At 39.9% G+C, this 16,467-nt stretch overlaps 6 protein-coding genes across 6 annotated transcripts; 2 read left to right on the top strand and 4 right to left on the bottom strand.

The window, feature by feature from the left end:
• The first annotated feature begins 154 nt into the window (after positions 1-154).
• On the top strand, positions 155-1,346 carry LOC140770110 (early nodulin-like protein 19). Its single transcript, XM_073111112.1, has 2 exons — positions 155-765; positions 854-1,346. Exons 1-2 carry the CDS (start codon positions 606-608, stop codon positions 1,216-1,218), a joined length of 525 nt encoding a protein of 174 aa, XP_072967213.1. The 5' UTR covers positions 155-605; the 3' UTR covers positions 1,219-1,346.
• A 351-nt stretch (positions 1,347-1,697) lies between these two features.
• LOC140771491 (uncharacterized) lies at positions 1,698-2,756 on the bottom strand. The gene has a single exon (XM_073113069.1). It carries the CDS (start codon positions 2,192-2,194, stop codon positions 1,871-1,873), a length of 324 nt encoding a protein of 107 aa, XP_072969170.1. The 5' UTR covers positions 2,195-2,756; the 3' UTR covers positions 1,698-1,870.
• Positions 2,757-2,866: 110 nt separating this feature from the next.
• On the bottom strand, positions 2,867-6,963 carry LOC140771490 (nucleoid-associated protein At2g24020, chloroplastic-like). Its single transcript, XM_073113068.1, has 7 exons — positions 6,803-6,963; positions 5,955-6,097; positions 5,063-5,163; positions 4,937-4,976; positions 4,116-4,187; positions 3,240-3,296; positions 2,867-3,156 (listed from the first exon to the last, which is right to left on the bottom strand). Exons 1-7 carry the CDS (start codon positions 6,891-6,893, stop codon positions 3,082-3,084), a joined length of 579 nt encoding a protein of 192 aa, XP_072969169.1. The 5' UTR covers positions 6,894-6,963; the 3' UTR covers positions 2,867-3,081.
• Positions 6,964-7,688: 725 nt separating this feature from the next.
• LOC140770312 (chaperone protein dnaJ 8, chloroplastic-like) lies at positions 7,689-9,156 on the bottom strand. Its single transcript, XM_073111447.1, has 3 exons — positions 8,802-9,156; positions 8,504-8,572; positions 7,689-8,080 (listed from the first exon to the last, which is right to left on the bottom strand). The coding sequence occupies exons 1-3, from the start codon at positions 9,024-9,026 to the stop codon at positions 7,886-7,888; spliced, it is 489 nt and encodes a 162-aa protein (XP_072967548.1). The 5' UTR covers positions 9,027-9,156; the 3' UTR covers positions 7,689-7,885.
• A 2,251-nt stretch (positions 9,157-11,407) lies between these two features.
• Positions 11,408-14,294, top strand: LOC140770281 (enhancer of rudimentary homolog). Its single transcript, XM_073111380.1, has 4 exons — positions 11,408-11,623; positions 13,301-13,394; positions 13,793-13,913; positions 13,998-14,294. Exons 1-4 carry the CDS (start codon positions 11,621-11,623, stop codon positions 14,089-14,091), a joined length of 312 nt encoding a protein of 103 aa, XP_072967481.1. The 5' UTR covers positions 11,408-11,620; the 3' UTR covers positions 14,092-14,294.
• Positions 14,295-14,525: 231 nt separating this feature from the next.
• Positions 14,526-16,259, bottom strand: LOC140769820 (phenylalanine N-monooxygenase-like). Its single transcript, XM_073110694.1, has 2 exons — positions 15,294-16,259; positions 14,526-15,152 (listed from the first exon to the last, which is right to left on the bottom strand). The coding sequence occupies exons 1-2, from the start codon at positions 16,257-16,259 to the stop codon at positions 14,526-14,528; spliced, it is 1,593 nt and encodes a 530-aa protein (XP_072966795.1).
• Between the last annotated feature and the right edge of the window lie 208 nt (positions 16,260-16,467).

Raw genomic sequence — 16,467 nt, 5'->3', positions numbered from 1 at the left:
ATGGAACTATTTATAAGTGGAATCTTTTGTTGTCATTCTTAATTCATATCTTTGTAGATTCAGGAACTTGATTGAGATTCGTTCACATGTAAATTGCTAATCTTCTTCGAGTTTATATACTCTCTACTACTGCCTGATATAGTGAAGGCATGGCAAAGCAATTATCCGGAGGCTGGTGACTGCCAAGTCTCCAGCCTATTGAAGCTGATGCCTTGTAGGAGTTTTGGGAACCCCGATAATTTTCTCCGATTGGGCACTTATCCGAGCTCCTATCCATCCCAATAGACTCGGAAAAGAAGATTTATTCACGGATAAAACCCTTTATCAGGAAACTAAACAGGTCCCACATGTTTTCACTTTCCCGTCCCTGTTTCTTTATTTTCAAATTTTAAATTTTAGAGTAATATGACTTCCTTCCTATCTTGCCTCCTTTTTATTCCTTTCCTGAGGGCTAGTCTGGTAATTTCAGACTGTCACTCTTGCTCCCAATCCATGATCTCATCCACCTCTTCCTTTTGGCCTTCCCCTGCAATTATTACATTCTTACCCTGTCTTCTTCCCACTCCACCCTACTCAAACCAGCAAGCAGCGAAACAAAGATCCCAATGGCGTCCTCCCCCTTCCTCCCCCTCCTCCTCCTCTTCGCCACCGCCTCCCTCTCCGCCGCCACCGACCACATCGTCGGCACCCACTTCGGCTGGAACCCCAACGTCAACTATTCCCTCTGGTCCAACAACCAGACATTCCTCGTCGGCGATCTCATCTGTAAGCTTCCTCCTCACCCCCAAAACTGTAACACTGGAATAACTTAGAGAAGTTTCCCCAAATCCTGACCCTAGATCTTGGATCGCAGCGTTCAGGTACCAGAAGAACATGTACAACGTCTTCGAGGTGAACAAGACCGGGTACGACAACTGCACCATGGACGGCCTCGCCGGGAACTGGAGCTCCGGCAAGGATTTCATCCCCCTCAACGAGGCCAAGACCTACTACTTCATCTGCGGCAACGGCTTCTGCTTCAGCGGCATGAAGGTCTCCGTCGTCGTACGTCCCCTCCCCTCCAACGACACCGCTCCCTCTACCGCCCGCCACGGCGGTTCCGCCGCCGTGAGGGCTTCGGCCTTCAGGTCCGCGTCCTCGCCGCCGGCGGCGGCTATCGCCATCGCCGCCGCTATCGTCTCTTTGGGCTGGATCCAGCTTGGATCTGGCGGGATCTGATCCGGTTAATGTTTAATTTTTCGCGTCCGTCCGTTTGTCTAATTTCACTTTCTTCTTAAATTCCTCTGGTTATCGCGGTGCTTAAAAGTACGAATTTATGTCCCCATTGCTCCTATTTATTCTTTATTTTCGGGTGATGGCCTCTGATTGGTTAGACAGCTAAGGCGGAGAGCCGGATACAGTACTGGATCCGAGAATAAACGACTAATTAATATAACAAGTAGCCAGTAGAGGAGGCGATCCACACTCATCTTATATTCCAAACGGTGAATACAAGATCTCTCCAGTGAGGATTTTAATGCAAAGGATTTTAATTTACTTTCCCACATCTCCGAATTGATCCATTCGTTACTCCTCCTACTCCACCCGAACAATTTACTTGTTAAATTAATTGTCAAGCTAAGTGCTACAATACTATGATATTCTAATATGCGACCAATCACCAATATTAACTTATCTCAATAAAATCTCAATTCATCAAGTCAGCTTAAAGTTTTATTCCAATAGAAGCCAACGGGAGTTTGAAGGTGCTAAAAAAACATCAATAACCACAACAAAAGAAGACCAAAAACAAAAACGAAAAAAAATGGAAAAACGAGTAACGCTCCTATTACTTGCATCCGCAACCAAAAACAGGGTGAATCAGAACCAATCACTTTGCTCTGTCAGATTTATCGACATCGCCACTAGACGGTGCGTCCGGCGCCGAGACGGCCTTGATGACATCGGTCGGGGTGGTTCCCGGCTTTGACTTGAAGTAAAGGGTGAAATATCCGATGGCGGCGACGATGGCGAAGCCGCCGATGGCCATGGTGGTGGTGCTGTAGGGCATGCTGCGCCGCTGATGCAGGACTTCACCGGGGTGGTGGCCCGGCGGCCGCTTCGACGCCTCGACGCCTGCCGCCTTCACGCCCTCCGGCGACATCTTGTGCGTGTCGGCGTTCCTACGCCACTCCTCTGTGTTGCTCCCTGACATCCCTCAATCTCTTTCTCTTCAAATCTCGTGTTTAGAGTCGTGTACTTGTGGAAGGAGGAAAAGGGAATGGGATCGGGAAGTTGGTTTAAGATGCCACGTAGGGTCGTGGATGCATGCATGCATGCATGGAGGAAGGGACACGTTCCAAGTTTGACCTCTTCTTCAACGGCACGTGGAGGTAGCGAGGTGAGATGTGATGGTAATACTTGGATTCTGAACGGCCAAGATTGTATGATATTGCTACAACCTACAGTAAGTGACATAATAATCTCATAAGATTGCTCACTTATCTTAGACAAGCAGTTCCGGACTCACTATTCCATTATTTAGGAATCCTATGGCCGTGGCGGATCGTATGCAAACCAAAGTGCAGGGATCGCTCCCAATATGCATATATTTCGTCCTCGAAGATGGTTCCCGTATCATTATTCTTTGATAATCTCATCTTAAGACTAAGATTCTTACGTGGCACAGCACATATATTAATTAATAATCTCTACCTCCTAATGTATTACTTTATGAACAAAAATAAGTGCATTAATCGTAACGATAGCTCTAATTATACTTGCTTAAATATTACGATATTGTTGTTCTTGCAACACTTATCATTCAACCTATTTATTCCTTTTCTTCCTTAAAAGAAAATCATAAATAAAAACAGAGACTCATTCCTGAAGGGAAAGGAGGGTTTACTGCAGAAAATGTATTACTTCAGCAGTAAATCAAGTACATCTTTTAGAGAAAAGATAGGTATGATGATGAATGCAACCACTTCTTTGGGACATTTTTGTTGTACTACTTTTGAAAATAAGAACTTGGCTAGAACAATTAGTCTACAAAACTGAAGGGCACTACCCTACGGCAGAGTTATTCAATACCACCTTCCATTATTTGAGTCCTTCACTGAGGCCAGGTGGCATCCCTAAACTCTGGGCCAGATTGCTCATCCTCTCTTTCATGGCCTGTAAAAGGTTAATATGGAATCCTTTTAGCCCAATGCATGGAAAAATTTTAGACCTAACAGTCATCAGAATGCAGGCTTCACCTGGACACTTTTCTGGTGTGCATCCTTGTATGCTTCAGTCACCAACAACGAGAGTTTCTGCAGAAAAAACCAATGATGATGACTAAAACTTTGTATGTTTGGATATTAGAACAGAATGGAGAACAGAGTTTTTGGAAATAATACAAGCACAGATATCATGTTTTGTGGAGATATGTTTTATTTCTCAAGCTAGATAGATTGAATACTTCACTGCAATAATGATCATAAGCAGGGTAAATAAGAGGAAAAATTCTACCAATGATAATTTGAACGGTCGTCAATGGAAATAGGAAAATAAAAAAAGTCAAGCACACACGTATCTGATTTGTAGACACTTATTGTTCTAATTTCTAAAAGACAATTGTAGTGCATGAGACATTTAGTTAGAAGGATGACTGCATCCAAAAGCATTGTCTCAACAATCAACAGTACATCAATTTATGAAGTAATGTTCATCAATAGTTCAAGGTTCTATCTGCTTAGAATGCATTCAGATATATTATCCAGATAAGCATCTATATGGAGTCATGGACTTGGATATGGAATTGGGTTCTGTGTCCTATGAAAATTTAGACTGTTTTGAATAATCATGTGCTCATACTAGAGGGAAAATGTGGATGATAGGATAGATAAAAGAAAGTCTGAGACAAAAATCTGAAAATAGGGTTAAAATTTTATATGAACATAAGCGCATTGGGAAGTCATGTTACATCTGTCTGAACAAAGGCTAAAGAAATGTAGATAATCTTTTCCCCTCCAAGTTTCTACAGTAGCATGCTGAATCTTCTAATGCATCAATCTTCTTACTACACCATTGTATCTGATACCATCAACTACTTACTAGCAGTCATCAAATCAGTTCAAAGTCGTACTTACTTCAGGACCCAATTCCATTGCAGCCTCAGTGATTTCAGTGCGTATTGGCTGCTGGTTTCCAGAAAGTGTTACCTAACAAAACCATCATTTCATAATCACATTTGAAACCTTCATCAACAAATGAAATAAAAACAATAATTATTTTAACAGTCTAGGGCAAAATGGTGGAGAAACAAAAACAAATATATATTAAATTAATTAAATCCTCGCCACAACTACTGATCCATATAATGACTTTTATTATAGTTAGCATGAGAGTTACCTTGCAGAAAGAAATGCTTTAATCAATGGATCAGGATATCCACTGATAGTAGTATCCTCATTCAGTTTGGCCCCTTAAATAGTTCAATGTAAGCATAACCATTGTATGTCATCAAGGAAGAATGACAGAAAAAAGGTTTGTAATTTGTATCAAATAAATGGGAGGAAAAAGAGATGGAAGTGATTGTCCTATCATTATAGGGCTGAAAATGTGTTCTCAATATGTCCCTAGTCCCTACTTACTAGCATTGATTATGGATGAACTTACTAGGCTTTGTCAAGATAAAGTCTCGTTATTTGACAACGATGTCATTTTAATTAACGAATTTAGGGTGTGGACAATCAAGTCATATCTGAGGAGAAAAATATAAGAATGTAACAATTTTAGTAGCAAGGTTTATACATGGAATGCAATTGTAGTAAATTATAGTCCGTCTAATTGAGTTGCATGATGGCCAAGTGATACTAAAAGGTGATTGCTTCCACTACCTTGGTTGATCATTCAAAAGAAAGGACAAGTGGTTCCAATTAGGATCCAACATGTTAAAAATAAGACATACCTTGATTAGCTCACCTTCACAGTAACCATCAAATTCCGCTCTGTGAGACAAGTGGGAAAATGAAGGTCTTAGATTTTGTGACAGATGAATAAGAAGATTATCTGGAATCAACTAGAAATTACATACGCTGCAAGTTCCTTTTGCACACGAACTGCTTCAACTTGGACAACCATTTGGGCCTTCTTAACAGTTTCATATAGATTTTGCATGTTTCCAAAAATCCCTGCCTAAATGTCATTAGGAAAACGAAAGATATAATGTTATTCTGACAGCAGAATATAATAAACACAGATACCACTTGATTAGCATAGGTTCAGACAACAATAAGTATGAAACATGCCATTTAAGCATTAAAAACATAAAAAAAGAAGAAAAAGGAGAAAAGAAGACTATGTGATAAGTATTATCATGACTAAGAAACATCATCCACTTATGTCAGGTCAAAGAAAATGAGTTTCTATGCACATAATAACTTCCTTTTCAAGAATTAGAATAGTCACTCATATGTAATTGCAAGTGTCATCGATTAGGATAAACTCAGTGCATTAGGAACTACCATTGAAGGGGATACGTTGATGCAGCAAAAATTGAAGATCGGCTCATGTATCATATTAGTGGTCGGACGAGGCAATTAAAGAGACAACATACTTTAAGGATGGTCTCAAGCCAGACCATTTGGAGAAACAAAAGCTTTTCTCCTGCAGCATTGTGCCGTTCTTGGCGCTGCTAATTCACAGAGCAATAGGGATTTGGGTTTAACATGAATGTAATAGCTAATAACTGCCCATCCCACAATTTTTTTTTCTTCCTTTCATGTTTTCCTGGTCTAGAAACACTTTAACTGCATGGAGGGGTCAAGTTTTTGTTTGGCTACAGAAGGTTGAAAGACTTTCAGGTTTTCTAAAAACACGACGATAAATAGGATTTGAGTAAAGTAACCATGGCACAATGCCACAAGTAAGGAACATTACAACAATCCATTGGTTATTAATTGAGGATGAAATTCTAACTAGGTCACCTTTGATGGTGCATCTTCACTGCTTTCACTCTTATCCTTCTTTCCTCCAAATAAATTACATACATGAAGAGACTCTCTTGTATGTGCTTTCTTTCCAAGAGAGCATGGGAAAGAGTATCCACCATTTGTGTTTAGCTTATGGCCTGCAACATACACAGAAAAATAGGTATAGCTGAGTTTGAAATAGGTTAACTAAACCACAGCAGATTCCATGTTGGACAAGAATTTACACCAGTACGATCACATCATAAGTTTATCTCTAGGCTATCAAGTGAGTACAGAACAGGGACTAGAATTCTACCAAAGGGATGGATAATGAGAGAGAAACCCTAACCTTCCTCTGTAATCAATGTCAAACCCTACTATTCTAGTAGTGCTCTAAGAAGGCACCGTACTTCTGACTTCTAAGCCTCTGTAAACATGACAAAGATTAATTTTTTTTACCAATTTGTGTAACTCTTAACTAAGGAAGCATCATTCCATCAACTCTGTAACTGATTTTGCGACGTTCCACAGAAAAATATTGCAAGGGGAACAAAATTCCTAACGAAGAGAATAAAACATTCCAATTCAAAAGACCAGATTTTTTTTTTTCCATCAAAACAGCAAATTAGAGCACTGCAATCCCTGCCCACGAAGCCCATCAAGGGTTTCTACAGTACATAGGCTCCTAATCTTCAACAACAACCACTAAAATTGATCAGTTTATTGGAACGAAAAGGATCACCCAAAACCCATCAAGGAAAAACAAATCGTACTAAGACAACAAACAAGAATATAAAGTAAAAAAAGAAATTTTAAGGCAGAAAGCGCAACTAGTAGATATGAGCTCGAGAAGGGGCTCTCACAGAAAGAAGACGAGGGAAAGGCGAAGACTTTGGAGTCAACTCTTCGGGGTGCGTTCGCGAGTTGCGCAGTTACAGCACTCATAGTCGCCATTAGAGAGAGAGAGAGAGAGAGGTTTTCAGGATAGAATTGCTCTCAGCTCTCAAGTTCCATACTGCTCATGCCTCACGGTGTGCAGGCATTTTTATCTACCCAATTTGACGATAATGCCCTCAATCTAGTAATTTTTAAGGGAAACTAATATTTTATATAAAAAATTATCAGCCCATATATAATAACTCTCCCATGAAACATATCATATTTACGATACCCACTAAATTCAATCACGGGCAAATTAATATTCTTCAATCTCTACCCCTTGAACTCTATATTTTTCTTCTATTCTTCAATCATAAGCCTCGGTTTTTCTTGGATTAGCGGGGAGAGATTTCTCTTGCTTCTTGTAATAGTTTGAAAGCAATTTTTAATTCATCTACCAGAGAGTCTGCTGTAAAGATTAGAAGTCAACCTATTATAAAATATACTTTTTAAAAAAAAAATAAAAAAAAAATAAAAGGAAGGATTATATTAAGTTGGGCTATAAAATCACCTTCCCAGGTGTGAGAAAATTCCATATCTTTATCTTAATTTGCTATCAGCCTCATCGTATACATGCAACATTTTATAGTTCTTAAAGTTTTGGATAAGATATATAAAATTGATGAACTAACCCTAGAGACTTACTTTCTTTTAGATGAACTCGGCAAAATAGTCTCATTCACAGGACTCTTTTAAAATCCTAAGTAAATTAGAACCACCTTTCCAGACGTGAACATTGCACCTGGATGTATGAATGCAGATCCCCATTCCAACCAAAATAAAAAGGAAAAGATCACACAATTATGTTGATGAATCTTAATGGAACTCAAGATCTTTATTGCATATTTACATTATCGTCTAGGAAGAAGCCCTTCAAAGCATGTGAGTGCTTAATTACATCCCATTGTTGGGCTTACATATCCAAGAGACGTGAGAGATTAGACCCAATTTTTAGGGCAACTTAAGATAGAAATTATGTACATTAATTATCTACTTAGTGCTTTTGTTTAGATGTAAGGGTTGATGTGGGAGGAGTAGTCTCTAATGCCAGCCCCTTCCCACCCCATCCATTCCTCCCATAGATCCCAGCTTGAGTCATACATCCCTCTCATCTGCTCGTCGCCGGCGAAGTCGCTGCGCCATTCTTGCGACTGCCATTGATCCTGCTCATCCTCATCTTGCCTTAGACTGTCCATCACAATCTGATAGAAATCATATACGCAGAAGATGACTTCAGTTTTAGAGTCTGTAATTAAGAAAGATCTTAACTTAATTAGCACTATGTTTATCTTAGTGTTGTCATATTTTACAACTTATTCTTAACTAGGCTTTCTCAAGCCCTATGATTTCTTGTCTCCAACCACAGGAATACTATCTAGTGAGTAGATAATGATGTAATTGGTTAGGTAATTTAAGGCCATTAATGTAATTTACATGATCAGGAGTATCTTTTTAATGAAAAAAAACTATTGTATTAAAAAGGACTCCATTTTATTAAGCACCAATAAAATAAAATGTTTTTTAGAACAATAATCAACTCCTTTTTTTTTTTTTGCTTTGATTAAGAATTTGGGACAATAATCAACTAAATTTTCAAAGTTGGATGATTGGGAAAGAACACTCACATCATAAGCTTCGTTGATTCGATGGAATTGAACGCGGCAATCGCTCCCTTTGCAAACATCTGGATGATACTGCTCAAATTTTTTTTAAATTTTTTTTTGAAGAAAGAAATATAGCAAATGTCAATATAAAGTATTTTGAATTCAAAGTGCCACCAAATCATTGAAATCTTTTGGCCTTCAGTAATCCCCCGAAAACCTCGAATGATAATATGTACACAGGAGATCAGAAGAGAAAAACCCCAAATCCATTGAATTAGAAGAAGAAGAAAAAAAAGGGAATCAATACACAGAGAAGAACCTGAAGCGCGAGCTGCCGGAACGCCTTCTTCACCTCCTTCTCCGTCACCCCCGGCTGGATCTTGAGCGTCTTGTACTGGTCCGTCAAGCTCCCACCGCCGCCGCCGCCGCCGCAGCGGCACCTCACCCTCCTCCACCTCCTCGTCACACCACCGCTCCCCGCCGCGCCGCCGCCCATCGAAGAAGCCGATCCCATCGAACCCATCATCCCCATCAAGATCGCCATCTATTAAGAACCCCAAGAAAATCAAAGTTAAGGAGCGCGAGACGGAGACCTCCCACCTCGAATTCGATACGTTATATATATAGAGAGAGATAGAGAGAGAGAGGAGGACGCCGAGGGGGAAGCTCTTATCGGATCCTAAACGGTGCCGGCCTCGCTCTTATCTTTTTCCCCGCTAATGTCAGCCGGCAACGTCATGGGGCCCACAAAACATCCACCGATAATATCTCGCGTAAGTAGAACGGAATGCCCAATGATTAGGGGGTAAAGCAGTAATTTTGAATAAACCCCCCCCCCCCCCCCCATAAGATTATAATCCTCCCCGAACTAGCCCCTAGCTAGCTATGTTAGAATTTGGCATTATTTCTTCCTCCTCTCTCTCGCCGACTTTTTGCCCTTTATGCCTAATTTTTAGGAATAAGATATCCGACAAAATCTTTTTGGCTCTATATGTTGTGGATAATCTTTCAATAATTGCAGATAAATGCTCAAATAAAGTTTTATTTTAAAATTTTCAAATAGATTTTCTTTTTCTTTTTTGTGTGGCATATATCGACGTCAAAGTCTTCGACCCACTAAGAAAGGATGCATCTCCTATTAGACAAGATTCAAAATTTATAATGTTTTGCAAATAAAAATCCTCACAAGGCATCAAAGTTTTTCAAATTTGATGCATGGCTGAAGATGTTGACCTAAAAGTGTTTTCTAAGGCAAACTATTGTTTAATCTTTTATGTTATTGGTCAGATTTCAATTCTCTCTTGATACAAACTTAAGCACTTAAAGCATTAGGAAGATGGATTTTGGGAGATCTTTTAGATCATCATTCAAAGCACTACTAGGCTTTATAGTTCTATAAATCATCTCACAAGAATTACACCATGGAGCCCAACTTGGAAGGCATATATGATTTTATTATTTCTTCAACTGTATTCTTAGTTTAATAGCCAATTAATGTTTAGAGATATCCAAAGGCAATAGTATTCAGCTGAGATGTAGCTTTCATGGACGAAAGATAATTTGGTGTATATGATGATATATTTTCGCTTTTAATCCTCCCTTTCCTACCACCTCAAGATGCATGCATATATGTATCCTTACAACTATGAGCTTAATAGACTAATAAACTAGAAAGATGATTAAAATGGCTCCCACAACTTGTTTCTATCCTTTTATATTGATAGCTACATGAGCTTGTGATGTTCATTGTATTTGTAATCTAGTATCATGAACGGGATATTTAAGTTTTTTCTCCCCTTTTCTGGGTTCTCTTTCTAATTAAGTTTGTACAAATGAGTTAGACTTTAGTCTTAATACGAAAAATCTCATCTTCTTGGAATAGTGATAAGTTGAATCATACTTTAAAGTGTGCAACTTATAAAAGGAGTATACATGTTCACCCTAGCGGATGGAGATCTTTCGAATCCTACATAAATCTCGGACGAACTTCATTATCAGTCTTATGATTGTTAAATGATAGTCGGTCTCTCGAAATCAACTCAAGCTCAACACTGATGTCTTTGTATCCCTACAAAGTAATAACTTTGGCTTTGGTTTTATCTTTTAAGACTCTTGCGAAAAGTTAATCCTTATTGGAATCACTTGTGGGAACTCAATTGATCTTTTTCCTTGTTAAAACCGAGGCTTTCAAATATGCTCTTTTTATACAATCTCTCAAATTTCTTAATCAAATCAGACATTCAACTGCTAATTGACATATTGCTACATAAATCTACTTTTCTTTAGTGCTAGCACTATGTATGTTTAGATATTTTCTCACTTGTGAAGGTGTTAAAATTCTCTTCAACTAACCTAATTGCAAATGATTTAGCTAATCTAGGAAGAACCCAATTTTTTTTTTTCTTCCTTTTAGCTTTGATCTATTTCAAATGTCCGACTGATCTCTTTTATAGGGACACTTTAGTTATCATTTTAGTTGATACCTAATTTTTTCTCGAGGTTATTTTTTAGATAATAAATTATTTTTTTATTATAAAATAAGGAGAATAATAAAGTAAGAAAATACGAATGAAATGCGGGATTTCACTTTCTCTCATATGCACACAAAAGAATTCTCTTTAATAAAGTACTACAATCTTTTACTCTCATCTTATATATATATATATCATCAAATTGGGAGGGTGATAGTATAAATATTGTGGTGGTTACAAATGCTTTTAAAACATGTGGGCTTCTCATGACATGAATATTGTTGAGATATTTTGTTAGAAAGCGAAGCCATTATTCTTCCTTCGTTATGATGGAAGCTAAGCATAGATGGTGACAAAAATTTCATATTTTTTTCATGCCAATTAATCACCAAGAAGGCAAGAAGGCCGGCCTTAGCCTACCAGTTCAATCTATATATATATATATATCTCATCCATTTCAACCAATCGACACAAAATCGAATATACGGGAGATCCCCCGGATAGGGGTGAGGAACCAGTTACCTTCCAAAGAAATCCGCACGGATACCAGAACTGATCCTGTCATCGACTTCTTCCCCTTCCGTCTTCCTCCAAGACCTCAAAGCTCCCAAGCTCGACTCTCGAGGAATCTCTCTGAATAGTCTTGGCGAGAGGGTTCGATCCCACCATGGTGAGTTCCATTCTCTTCTTGCCGTCTCCGTCGCTCTCTCTCTCTCTCTCTCTCTCTGGTATAGTTTACGCTTATTTATTTATTTATTATTGAAAAGTAAGGCCCAATAGTACCCTAATTTGCTCTTTGTTGATTCTGCATGTATTCATCCTAATTTATTGAATTCAGCGAAGTATTTGATTGTGGCGTTCGAAAATATGATCAAATTAAATTGATTTTGATCCCGAGAATCTAGAGTGGTACAAATCTGGCGTGGAGAGAGAGAGAGAGAGAGAGAGAGAGAGAGAGAATAATTTGATCCTAATATAATTTTGAGTCATGCTTCACATTGTAGTGGGTTTGATAATTTGATCTCTAGGATAGCTAACTTACTGTTCCCCTTTCTACATTTTAAACCAAGGTATAGCAATTTTGCTGGTTAATCTATATATGAGAAGATCATTTCCCTCCCAAAAAGAAGAAATAAATAAGTAAAAACGTGATAGTACATATCAACAACTTCACTCATTGTTATTATCCTTCAACAACCGGTCCGAAGTGCAGGTAAAGGATGAGGTTTGCATTAGGTAGCTTGATTGCCATATATTCTACCTAACTATGCACTGTAGTGGACTACAACATTGCTGACTGCAAGATCTTTCTCTTGTATTCCATTTTTCAGGCATACTTAAATCAAATAATAACTCAACTGGAGGTTATTAGGTGATACGTTGGACCCCTCTGAATTGACACACTAAGGGTGATAATGAACTGACCCTCTTGATGTATCAATATTGGCTATGAGAGAATGTCCGTACTGATAAATTAGATAAACTGTCCTAATTCTGTATCATTGTTGATGAAAATTGAATAGATTATTTCAGCTTAATTTTTGGTGGAACTTGACTCGTGATCCCCTTTGAAGTTCGGTCAAAGTTGAAATGAAGATATAATTTCAACTTTGAAGTTTGTTTTTCTCCTCTGATCATCTTATTACTGTAAAGAAGGATAGTTTGCTTCTTATGTTTCATGATAATGTGTACATCTTAGAAAGTTACCTCAGATTATCATTTTGTGGAAATATTGATGTTTCTAGCAGCAATATGATCTTGTACAAAGGTTAGCAAGACAATAACCTTGTCTTCTTGCAAAGTGGTAGGGCAAGAAGGATATTGTTTTCCTTGAATGCTAGTTTGAGATTCTTGTAGATATTTGTCCTAGAGGTAATTATTTTCTTGTGCTAGCTAAAGTATGGGGATAGTTTTTGGACAAATATTTATATCATGATGTAGTCCTAGTGCCTGTGCATTATAATTCTAGTCAGTTGCTTTGGTAAAGTTCAGGTTTTGGTATCAAATTTTCGTGTATACTTTCATATTTATCAAGGATATCCTTGAGAAGATCAATTGGTTCTAGTTTGAAATTGATGGGAATCTCTCAACTTCAGCTTTTGACAGAAGAGTAGCTCAGAAGTTAAAGAGTTGTGATACATTAGCGTGTAAAATAGTATACTGGATGACCAACATTTTTCCACTTTTCGCATCAAGTTTCCAGAAATAATTAGAGTTATTTTTTTTATTAAGGTAATATCATGTGTTGGAACATCTATTGTTTAGCTAAATTAGATAATGAGTATATTAGATCTTCACATCAAAGTGGTTTCATTTGCTTAATGCTAACTACTTGATTTTTATACAGGCCAACAGGCACACTATTATTCTGATGCAGGTATCCCAGAACAGGGCAACTAGAACATTTATGGATTATGATTCTATCAGTCAGGCAGTGGATGGTACTAAAATTTCTTACATTTCATCTTCCACGGCCTTCTTGATATATATGAGTGTGACAAACTCCCTAGATGATCTTAGTGATTTTCAATACTCTGCATTCTTTTGTAGTTCAATTAAATTCTACCATTGCAAAAGAGTGGAACACTAGATGATCATCTAAGCAAAACAGCTAGTATAAAACTATGAAGCAGAGTATACCATCTGTCCTATTGTTGTGTATATGCTGCTGCTCAGTTTTCTGTACATCCTCTAAAAGACGGATGGTTTTCTTTGGGCAATCTCAGCAATTATTTGTTTGTTTGGCTAATAAATTCTTCTAGTAAAACTAGTTAAGAAGAATTATAAACATCTCAATAATTTGCATAGCTAAGTTAATTTATTTGTGATTCATATTCAGGAATCTGTGTGCTGTATGAGCGTAAACTCAAGGAGATCAACCCGATGATGCGAAATGTTAGTTACGACATAGCCGATCTCTACAACTTCATTGATGGCCTGACAGATCTGAGCGCACTTGTGTATGTCTCCTAAGAATAACATGTAAAGCTGGTCATCTCCTATCACCATGCCTTTAATTGAAACATGATCTGTTGGTGTTACAGGTTTGAACACTCAATTCAGGCTTATCTACCATATGATCGGCAATGGATCAAGCAGAGGACCTTTCAGCACCTCAAGAAACTTGCCTCACAATAACTACTGTCATCATCAGTAGATAGAGTCGGATGTTAGTGACGAAATTTTTGTATAAGAAACAAGGTCTTATTCTCGGCTCACTGCTCAGAATATATAATGAACCAGAGTTTGAGAACTATGCATCATATTGCCTGACTATTTTGACGATTAGGCCTGTATACTCATATTCCAGTATGAGAAATTTATATATCCTTGAGTATTAATTTTGATTTTGTTTAGCTTAAAATCCATTTTGATACATAGATCATGCCATTGTTTATTTATATTGAAGTTTTAAAGTTTAAGAAAGTAAAACTAAATTTAGTCAGTATGAGAATAGGTTAAATAAATCATAGTCTAGGATTAAGATTAGTTAGTCAACTAACAGTAATATGTTATTTATTGGAAAATTTCCCATCTTAATTTCTTTGACACAATGGGGCATTTCGCTGGCCCTACATGTCTGCTAATAACTTCATACGAGGCGTAGCGAAAGCACGCAGAGGCCTCGCCACGCAGAGGCTCTTCTTCTCCTCCGAGAGGTCGATAGGCTCGTCGCCGGGTGCAGGACTCCATTGAAACGCCTGAAGAAGCCTGGCAAGCAACATATAGGTCATGACACTCCCTAAGGCTGCTCCCATGCACCCTCTCCTTCCAGTAGTAAATGAGATGAACCGGAGGTCCGGTTCGGCTAGCTCAACCTTCCCTGAACCATCCTCCAAATGCCGATCGGGGTTAAACCGGAGCGGATCGGTCCAGACTTTTGGATTCCGACCCAACCCGACCCGGCTAAGCAGCACTTGGCTTCCCTTGGGGATGAAGTAGCCGGCGACGGTGGCGTCAGCCATGGCGACGTGGGGCAGGTTGAACGCGGTGACCGGATGAAGCCGGAGGGCTTCGCGGGCGACGGCCTTGATGTAAGGGAGATGGGGGAAGTCGGCTTCTTTGACGAGCCGGTCCAGGCCGACCACCCGGTCCAACTCGTCGACGGCTTTCTGAAGGAGGTCCGGTTGGTTCAGTAGCTCGGCGAGGGCCCACTCTACCGTGTTAGAAGGGTTGTCTACGGTTGCATACACCAACTCCTGCACAACACAACCATGCATCAAGTTAATTCTACGTTGTAGCCTATAGTATAAGGTAGAACTTAGAAGGCAATAAATGAAGCAATAACAAGAAAGAGTGTAATTGTCTGGAAACCATCCATACGTGCACCGACGACTCACCGCGGCCTGACCCTTGATCTCCTCACCGGTCAATAGCCAACTCCCATCACTTGCCTTCAATGAAACCAACACGTCAATGATGTCCTCCGCCTCCTCTCCCTCCTCCTTCCCGCCTCTCCTCTTCTTCAACTTCTCGTCTATAAGAGGATCATGATACTTGTGTATCACCCGGGTGGCCTCCTTCATCCTTTTCTCATGCCCACCCAAGTCCAAGTACCTCAACGACGGCACGAAGTCCGACGGACAGAAAGCGTAAAGCATCGAAAGCACCTCGAACGCCGCCTCGACATGCTCCACCTCCTCTTCGCCGGGCCCCCCGTGCTCGCCTCCGGCACCTAAATGCCTAACTCCAAGCATCATTCTCCTTATCATGTTACCGCTATAGTATCTCGCCGCACGCCGGATATCGATCACCTTCCCGGTGTTCTCGCAATGGTTATGTACATACTTTACGAGATGGTCGGCCTCCTCCTCCCGCAAACTCGATTGCAACCGTAGCCTTGCAGGGGCTAACACCTCCGACGCGATCACCCTCCTCATCTTCTTCCACTGATCGCCCCACGGGGAGAGAGCGGTGGATAAGTAACCGCGGCTCGCGTACTCGGTGGCCATCGTGAGAGGCCGCGATGCGAAGGTAGCGTCGTGTTTCTTGAGGAACTCACGAGCGAAGACCGGGCAGTTCACGACGATAACATGCGTGCCGCCAAGGCGGATGCATGTTATGTCGTTTTTCTCCGAGACGGTAAGGACCCACCGGAAGCAAGGGCTGTGGTTGAGCATCGTAAGGAGGTTTCCGGCCGCGACGGGAAGAGGCGTCGGCCCAGGAGGGAGGCGGCGACTCGCAGTCATTGTGGCTTTATCTTTTGGCTGGAAAGGAAGGGAGTGGAGGAAGAGGATGAGGAAGGTGAGGAAGAGTAGGGTGCTCACGGGGAGGATTGTGTCCAAGGTGAGGGTGTTGGTAACCATGGTGGTTGTGTGGTGCATGCACTAGAAGATCTAGAGAAGCCTGTAGTGCGCCTTGTAGTAGAACAACAGTCCTTGGGGGGCGGGGTGATATATATAGCATGTGATGTGCATGCACGTGGATTTACTCTATTCCCATAAAAAGAAAAAGAAAAAGAAGAAGAAGATACACTAGTCAGCTAAATACGGCAACAGATTTGGTCGGGAAAAT

Source organism: Typha angustifolia, chromosome 11, assembly GCF_048772165.1.
Source record: "Typha angustifolia cultivar Huaian chromosome 11, ASM4877216v1, whole genome shotgun sequence".
Lineage (NCBI taxonomy): Eukaryota > Viridiplantae > Streptophyta > Magnoliopsida > Poales > Typhaceae > Typha > Typha angustifolia.
This window is presented reverse-complemented; position numbering and strand designations above follow the sequence as displayed.